The following is a 9,448-nucleotide window of genomic DNA, read 5'->3' on the forward strand; positions in this document are numbered from 1 at the left end:
TCTTGGTTAGCCTGACAAGGAAATAATAGATTCATGCTACAATAATTAGTGTGGGACCATCCTGTGGCTTCTATTCTTACCATTACATGAAGGTTTAGCACAATCACTGACTTTAGTTGCATCAATTGCATTTGCTTCTCTCTTTGCAACTAAATCTTTTTTCCTTGAAACTTCTTTCATCTTTCTAGACAAGTTTTCCTCACTCTTCGTTTTTAATATGGTGCGATCATAAAATCACTTCCGAATAGGCATATAACATCTTTCTAATTTATTACTGGAGTGAATTGAAGTGAAGTTTTCCAAAATAGCCATTTGTTGGTATTATATATGCCTGAAAATTTCATGTTCCTGCTAGTTTTCTTATGAATGCCATTGGTTCATTTTAGTACAGCCCAATATGTATTCAAAACCTCATTTGAAGGCCTTTGAAAGCCCTGTGTGAGTAAGGTCATAGGGGTTTCATAGATTAAGGGTTAGGGTGCCTTGGTGAAAATCAGTGTTTTCAATTTGGATTTTAAATTCATGTTCTTTTTTTTTGGGTAAAATAGTGAGAAAATGTCAACTTCAAAACAAGCAGTTAATGAGACTGCAAAATGGAGCCAAGCAAATGTAGACACCCTTATTTTTCTGATGGTAGAGGAAGTTAAGAAAGGAAATAGGACTACTTCGACTTTTAATAAAGCTGGTTGGAACAACATTGCCAATAACTTCAAAGAAAAAACTGGGGTCAACTATGCCATTATACAGTTGAAGAACAAAGTGAGCAAACTGAGGCAGGATTATAGTCAGTTTAAGAAGCTATTGGAGACAACTGGTTTTGGTTGGGATACTGCTTCAAGAACTTGTACTGTTGATGATGAATCCATCTGGGAATCGCATATTAAGGTATGCTCAATTTGTATTTAATTTGAGTATTTTGAAATGTCAGGATATATCAATTCAAGTATTTGATTATGCGTATTTTTTATTTATTAGGATAACCCTACTTGGGCACGATATAAGAAGCACGGACTACCACAATGGCTAGAACTATGTATGGTATTTGGTGATACATATGCAGACGACGAAGGAAGTGGGACTCAAACAACCGTGTTGGAAACTATGGGGGCTGATGATGCTAGGAATATGATTGAGTCTTGTGATGAGTCAAGTTCCGCTGATGAAGTTACTCCATTAGGTGACACTCAAACTGAAGCAGTGGAAAAAAGGCTAGCTACTAAGCATAGGCATGATAGGACTCCAAATACAAAAAGGAGGAGGAGCAAGTCTAATGATTGGTCAATGGCATGCAAGGCAATTCAAGATATGAGTAAATCAAGGGTAGAACGAGATGCGAGCATGTCCACTGCTTCAACCCAAAATGCGGAACAGATGTACGGGATTACTAGGGCCATGGAGGTGCTTGAGTCAGGATATGAGTTAGATGAAGCACTATACGAGAAAGCACTTCGGAAGTTAATGGCTGACCCGCAATGGAGAGAAGCATTAATTTTCCTGCCCTCCTCATCGGAAGTCAATACTCCTTCCTACCCTTCAGTAGTTTGCTTCTTGAAAAGTTCTTTTAATTAGATAGATTGATAACTCTACTTGGATTGTGCCTTAACACTACTTTTAACTTTGATGGTTTGCTATGTTTTCTTTCACTTTTTAAGATGTTATGGATGACTGTGTCTTGACTTTTTTTTATAACTGTAGTATTTGATGTCCTTAATATTTGTTCATTGTACCTTGACACTACTTTTAACTTTGATGGTTTGCTATGTTTTCCTTCATTTTTTTTAAGGTGTTTTGGATGATTGTGTCTTGACTTTTTTTTCTAACTGTAGTATTTGATGTCTTGGATATTTGTTCAAAATTGTGGTTTGATGTGTTTTCATATTTCTAATTTTATATTATAGGAATGGATCAAAGAATAATCGCATCTAGGGAACACATTGAACAAATGGAAAGGGATGACACTGATGCAGAAATCATGATGTGTATGATGTTGTTGATGAAAGCACGTGATTCATTATACATTAGAGAGCCCATATGAGATAGTAAATTGACAGGACCAGAGCGAGTGAGTGAGGTTCTAAACGGACATGTAGACAGATTCTATGAACAGTATAAAATGAAACGCCATGTCTTCCTCAACCTTGAAGCATTAATGCGACAACGTGGTTGGTTGGAAGATAGTCGATATTTAAGAGTGGATGAGTAGTTGGAAATGTTTACATCTATCGTTGGTCACAATGGTAGGTATAGAGACATAGCAGAACACTTTTAGCATTCTCTTAACACTATAGGTGAACACTTTAAGAAAGTGTTACGTGCTTTCATACTACTGGGACAAGAGAATATCAAACCTCCAAACTTTAGTCGTTTCCCTAAACAGATTCTTGAAAAACCAAAGCTCTATCCTTTCTTCAAGGTATGTTGCTTATAATTAAAACAATGATTATGTTATTTTGTGGTTATACGTGGTTTGATTTGATGAATATCCATGTATTGGTACTAGGACTGCATTGGCGCGATTGATGGCACTCATGTTAGTGCTTTTGTACCTCTACCCAAACAAATATTGTACAAAGGAAGGAAAGGAGATACGACCTGGAATGTTATGTGTGCATGTGACCCTGACATGAAATTCACTTTTGTGTACGCTGGCTGGGAGGGTTCTGCAAATGATTGTCGAGTATTCAATGAGGCATTGAATAACCCTAAATTTGAATTTCCTCATCCTCCACCTGGTACATTCTAAATCTTAACCTCACCAGTTGATTATGCTCTATTTTACATATTGTGTTGATTCATTACTTTTCACTTTACGTGCTAGATAAATATTATGTGGTTGATTCTGGTTATCCATCTACTACTGGGTTCTTGATACCGTTCAAAGGACAAAGATACCATCTAAATGATTATAGGAATAGACGTCCAAGGACAGCAGTAGAGCTATTTAATAATAGACACTCTTCTGTTAGGAATGTCATAGAGCGCAGTTTTGGTTCTTTGAAGAAGCGATTCCCAATTCTCAGCAAAATGCCATGTTTTCCACTGAACACCCAAACATGCATCATCATTCCTTGTTGTGCACTTCACAACTTCGTTCGGGAGGAAGAAATTGCAGACAAGAATTTTGAGGAGTTCGGTAAAAATTGGTGGAATGAGGATCCTGAAGAAATTCAAGATTATGTACCACCGGCTCACATTAGTATAAGCTTAGCAGAAAGAAGAAGACAGATGGATGATCTTAGGAAAAAGTATTGCAAATGAGTTAGCTGTTAAAGCCGGAATGGCTCAAATTACATGATTACATTTTGATGATTGGATTTAAACTTTGAAGTAGTGGGACATGTTTTGCAGTTAAGAATTAAGTTGGAAGACCTAATTTATGCCCTTAAGTTCATAATTAGATACTTTAAGAATTATGTCAATACTTGAATTTATTCTTGTTCATACTTTTATGTTATTATGATAGATCATATTTTTGTTGAAACATTTCATATTTCATATGGCAAGGAAACACAGCCAAATATTTCATATTTGAAGTGAACACCATGTTGTTGATATGGAGATATTCTTATTTGCCTCATTCGACTTAAGCTATTTGGGTAATAATGGTTTTCATAACTTAGAATTTATTAAAAAACCATTGACTATCCTTAGATTTTATTTAAAAATCACAACTTTGACACCCATGGTGAAGATGACACTTTATGTAAATATTGGTTTCTAATAGAAACGATTCTGTTAAGTACAAACCATACAAGTTTCTGTTTCTTTCATGTTACAAAATCAATTTTTTTTTGCGATTACCATACAACTTTTAAGATGCAGAATCACTCCAAAAAAAAATAGAAATGCAAAAAAGTGTGCTAGACCCAAAATCATGTTAAAAAAACAGAATCGGTACAGTACAGAGCCTTATTGACCTGTCTCAACTCCTCTCCCTTGTCTTGCTCTTGAGCTCAAAGGATCTGGGTAGTATCTTGACCTGGGGTCTCACCTCCACGTTTCTTGGCGGATATGAAACTATGCTTTAAAACCTCTTTTATGAACAACTGTGTTTTAAAACTACTTTTCATTTATAAAAATACATATATATGTATACTATAAAGAATCTCATGCATATCAGGTGAATCATAGCATAGTCCACTTACTCAGGGTATAGCTACATGTACACAAACCTTCCCTAACCATTGCTTCCTCATCCCACTTCCTAGCTCTCGGTCTCTCTTCCATCTCCTTCTCAAAGCTCCCTCTAACTTTTGTTTTTCCTTTTATTCCTTCTTTTGTTTCATTTCTTTCTTTCCCTTCTTTCTTATAGATTTTTCTTTTTCTTCATTTGCATTTCAATTAATGTATAACTAGTGTGTTAAATTTATTTGTAACTGAATGTCTTTTATTTAATTAAACACTACCTTCATCCTCTCTCATTCTCTTTCTTGCATTCTCTCTCTTTCTCTTAAATTTTATCTTCCGTTAATCTATTATTATTATTATTATTATTATTATTATTATTATTATTATTATTACTACTACTGTTATTATTGTTGTTATCATTATTATTATTAGTAGTAGTATTTATTTTTTCTAAGACATAGAGAGTCCTCTTTTTACTCAACCCTCTCTCTTTTTCTTTTCTTTTTTTTTCTTTCTCTCTCTCTCTTTCACACACACATGCACAATTTTACCTTGTTCATTTCTTTTATTTTTAAAATCCAACATTAATTTGAAGAGGAGATGCATATGCACACTCCCTTCGTCCCTTGTCTTGACCTCCATCACATTTGCACACACGTCACTCTCATCTCTCTCCTTTCTTTTATTTTTATTTTATTTGTTTATCAATAAATGAGGGAGGTGAGGGAACAGGTGGGTTCCACCTCACCTTCCTCTCTTTCTCTTTTAATTTCAAAAACAATGTGAGGAAATCCTACTCACGTAACCCCCCTCTCTTCTTTTCATTTTTTTTTTCTTCCTTCCTCATTTTCCCTTTAACTCATGGGGTAATTACATGGGATAATTTTGGGGTGGGATATTACACAGAATATGACTCAAACCTATTAATGCAATGAATCTTATTTACCTAATAATCCATGTAGACTAATTTCTTAGTAAAAATCGGAGTGGTTTAACTGTGTGAGAAACTTGTGTCTTTCATGCTTTGCAAGAGTTTAGCTTTGACCTTTCAATGATCGCAGTTTCATATAGTTATAAGAAGACAGACCTATGAATCTATTTTTTTTCCTGTATGTTTTGCAGCTGATCATATAATCTCTATGTCAACTTTAGCTTTTTCAATCATCGGGTGATATAGCCAAAATAACCTCTCGGTGGGGGGTAATGACACGTGTCACTGTTAGGACACGTGTCCCCCACCAGACGAAGGGCCCAAGGAACCACTCACACCCGAGCACGCTCAATCACCGAGGCACGCCCGCAGAATCACGCGGGGTCACGTCGTCTGCATGAGGGGAATATTCTCCCAGAAGGTTGGACGTATTATAGTAGGACTCTAAGAGGGAAGAAGGGGAAAAAACCCTAAGGCCGAAGAGCTATATAAGAAGGCACGGAAGAAAGGGGAAGGTAAGTTCTGAGACCCTCGCCATTACCCACTTATTAAACTGTGCCGCCGACCCTGACTTGAGCGTCGGAGGACTAACCCCGGACAAAGTTCTGGGCCTCCGTCGTCTGTGTTTGTGTAGGTTGGACCAGCGGGGTTTTTGGCAGCAACAGATTGGCGCCGTCTGTGGGAACGACGGTAATGGTGGGGAGAACCTACAACCGAAGAAGGACGAGAGCGACGTCCAACGTAGACATGGGGGAAGAACCTTCAGGGGAGCTTCCTCCCTCGGCCGAGACTGGACGGGAAAGGGGTCATGATGACCGGGAAGTGTCCGTCAGATGCCAGCGGTCGGCTGAATATTCAGTACGGGAAGGCAGCGACCATCAGCCTCCCGCGGCCCAGGAGTACGTGACAAGGCAGCAGTTCGAAGACCTCCAGAACAAATATAACCGGATGGCAGAGACTATGAGGGAGGTCTCCAAAGCTGTCTCCCATAAGACCGGCGGAGCACCCCCGGGGACTCACGTCCAGTTCGAGAGGGCTCGAGAAGAAGACCGAAGCAGTACGGGATTGACGAGGGCCGGCCGCGATCCCAGAAACCGAGCAAGGGAGAGTCCCGCGCCCCGAAGTAGGACGCGACGCGCCGCCAGAGACCCGCATGGGGATCAGCACCAAGGAGACAAACAGAGGTCCGAGGACTCGGGATTAAAGAGGATGATCTTAGACCTGAAGGACGAGATCAGAAGGTGGCAGAAAACCAGACTGGGAACCGCGAGCCCGACCTCACCAATGATACGGCCTTAGCTGACGAGGTCATGAGGGACCCGCTCCCGGTCGGTTTTCGCCTGCCTAAGTACGACACCTATGACGGGTCGGGGGACCCCGTCGATCACTTGGAAGGCTTTAAGGTCGCCATGCAATTTCATCGCGTCTCAGAAAATATTATGTGTCGGGCCCTTCCATTGACGTTCAGGGGGGCGGCGAGGCTGTGGTATAACCGACTACCGACGAAGTCGATCCACAGCTTCAGCGACCTGAGCTACTTCTTTGTGAAGGGGTTCTCTAGTAGCCAGCCCCTCCAGAAGACTACGTTAAACCTAACCAACGTCAAACAGTAAGAAGGGGAATCGCTGCGGAATTACATGAAGCGATTCCAACAAGAAAAGATCACGATCAGGGGCCTTGATCCGAAGGAGGAGTTCACGGCCCTGCTAGGTGGCGTCAAGGACAAGGAATTGAAGAGGTCCCTGGCGAAGCATACGCCTAGAGATCTGACCGAGTTGAGGGCGCGATGCGATAAGTATATCCAGATGGAGGAAACCCTCCAGGCAGATGAAGAAGTCGAAAGGAAGGCGGCGAGGAAGAGACCTTTAAGGGTTGATGATAAACCCATCGAAGAAGGAAAAAGACAAAAGTCCGAGCGCGGTAGGGCCCCCAATCCACCAAGGAAGTTTGAGAGGTATGCACCCCTGAACCGAAGACGAACGGAGGTGTTAATGCAGATAAAAGATTCTCCAGATGCCAGGGCCATGAAGTGGCCAGGAAAGATGGGGAGACATCCCGAAAGACGCAATGTGGATAGATACTGCCACTTCCACAGAGACCACGGCCATGACACCGAGGACTGTTGGCATCTCAAGGGGGAGATAGAAGGAATGATCAGAAGGGGATACTTAGGCAGATTTGTAGACCGGGAGAAAGAGCTGGCTCTAGAAGGCACTGGCCGGAGAGATAACCGTCGGAGAGATGGTGCAGGTCGGTATGAAAGAGGGGGGCTCGCCCGCAGAGGAAATCAAGAACAGCGGAGAAACCAGACACCAGAGGGAGATGGACGCCGGCCTCGAGAGGAGAACAAGAGCCCAACAAGAGTTATAGCAACCATCTGTGGAGGCCCGGCCGCAGGAGAGAATTCGGTCTCTGCCAGGAAGGCGAAGGCCTACGCGAGGAGCGTACATGTGGCAGAATGGTCGAACAAGAAGGCAAAGACGGGGACGGTCATCTCATTCTCAGACGATGATCTGGAAGGGGTACAGACCCCGCATGATGATGCCTTGGTCATCGCCATGACTATAGGAGATTGCAAAGTAAAAAGGATCTTAGTGGATAACGGCAGCTCAGCTGATATCCTGTTCCTCGAAGCTTTCCGGAAGATGGGCCTCGACGAAGGAAAGTAAAAAAAGGTCGAACACCCGCTGCAAGGATTCTCTGGCACCCCGGTGAAGGTGGAAGGGTCGATAGAGCTGCCGGTTCGGGCTGGCACCGGAGATCGCCAGGCGACGGTGATGATCAACTTCCTGGTAGTAAGCATTACATCAGCGTATAATGCCATACTAGGAAGAGTCGGGTTGAATCTGTTAAAGGCCATCGTCTCCACCCCCCATCTCAAAATGAAGTTCCCAACTAAGAATGGCGTCGGGGAGTGTCGGGGTGATCAGGAGACGTCCCGAAGATGTTACGCCACTACCCTCTGGGGAAAAGAAAAGGTGGGTGAGACGCTCCCAATAGAGGATCTACGTGATGATGTCAGCTATCAACGGGGAGAGCCGGCCGAAGATTTGGTGCAAGTTGAAGCTGAAGAGGGAGACGACACCCGGCAATTCCAGATTGGGGCTACCATGCGAGGGCCGCAACAAGAAAGACTCGTCTCATTCCTGCGGAGCAACGCTGACGTATTCGCTTGGTCGGCATCGGATATGCCCGGGATCGACCGAGAAGTAATAGAACATCACCTGAACGTTAGCCCCATGAAGAAGCCGGTGCAGCAGAGGAAAAGGTCGTTCGCCCCAGAAAGACAGAAGAAGATAAACGAGGAAGTGGAAAAGTTACTGAAGGCCCGGTTCATCCGCGAGATCCAGTACCCGGAGTGGATATCTAACGTGGTGATGGTCCCGAAGGCAAACGGGAAGTGGAGGATCTGCATCGACTTCACCGACCTGAATAAGGCCTGCCCCAAGGATGCATACCCCCTGCCAAAGATAGACCTGCTCATCGACGCGACGGCGGGATACGAGACGCTGAGTTTCATGGATGCATACTCGGGGTACAACCAAATCAAAATGGCCGAGGCTGATGTCCCGAAAACGTCCTTCATAACTGAGGGAGGGTTGTACTGCTATGAGGTCATGCCTTTCGGACTAAAGAACGCGGGGGCCACCTATCAGAGGTTGGTGAACAAAGTTTTTAAAGGGCTGATAGGCAAGACCATGGAAGTGTACGTGGATGACATGCTCGTGAAAAGCCTGAAGGCAGAAAGGCACATCCAAGACTTGGAAGAGGCGTTCCAAGTGCTACGACGGTACGGCATGAAGCTGAATCCAGCAAAATGTGCCTTCGGAGTAGCCTCGGGGAAGTTCCTCGGCTTCATCGTTTCAGAGAGAGGAATCGAAGCCAACCCAGTTAAAATACAAGCCATTCGGGACATGAGGTCACCCCATAACGTAAAGCAAGTCCAGGAGCTGACGGGTCGGGTAGCTGCCCTAGGAAGATTTATGTCCCGGTCTGCTGATAGATGCCTTCCTTTCTTCAAGGCGCTGAAAGGGGCTAAAAGGTTCGAGTGGACGGAGGAGTGCGAAAGATCTTTCGAGCAATTGAAGGAGTACTTGGCCGCACCCCCATTGCTGACAAAGCCAAACACCGGAGATGTCCTACAGCTGTACTGACGAAAGAGGAAGGAAAGCAACAACGGCCAATATACTACGTCAGCCGAACCCTTTTAGATGCCGAGACAAGATACCGAAAGGCGGAAAAAGTGGCGTACGCCCTCGTGACGGCGGCAAGGAAGCTGAGGCCATATTTTCAGTCACATACGGTATGCGTACTCACTGACCAGCCTCTGAAGAAAATATTGCAACGGCCAGATATGTCCGGTCGTCTAGTAAATTAGGCCATAGAGCT

At 43.3% G+C, this 9,448-nt stretch overlaps 2 protein-coding genes across 2 annotated transcripts in view; one reads left to right on the forward strand and one right to left on the reverse strand.

Annotated features, from left to right (window-relative positions):
• Nucleotides 1-9,448, reverse strand: part of LOC122067161 (uncharacterized membrane protein YuiD-like) — a gene marked incomplete at its 5' end in the record, with an annotated part of 99,062 nt that overhangs the window by 85,106 nt on the left and 4,508 nt on the right.
• LOC122067153 lies at nt 89-1,772 on the forward strand. The gene is made up of 2 exons (XM_042630997.1): nt 89-885; nt 976-1,772. The coding sequence occupies exons 1-2, from the start codon at nt 556-558 to the stop codon at nt 1,567-1,569; spliced, it is 924 nt and encodes a 307-aa protein (XP_042486931.1). The 5' UTR covers nt 89-555; the 3' UTR covers nt 1,570-1,772.

This window comes from Macadamia integrifolia, chromosome 2 (assembly GCF_013358625.1).
Source record: "Macadamia integrifolia cultivar HAES 741 chromosome 2, SCU_Mint_v3, whole genome shotgun sequence".
NCBI classification, from domain to species: Eukaryota; Viridiplantae; Streptophyta; class Magnoliopsida; order Proteales; family Proteaceae; genus Macadamia; species Macadamia integrifolia.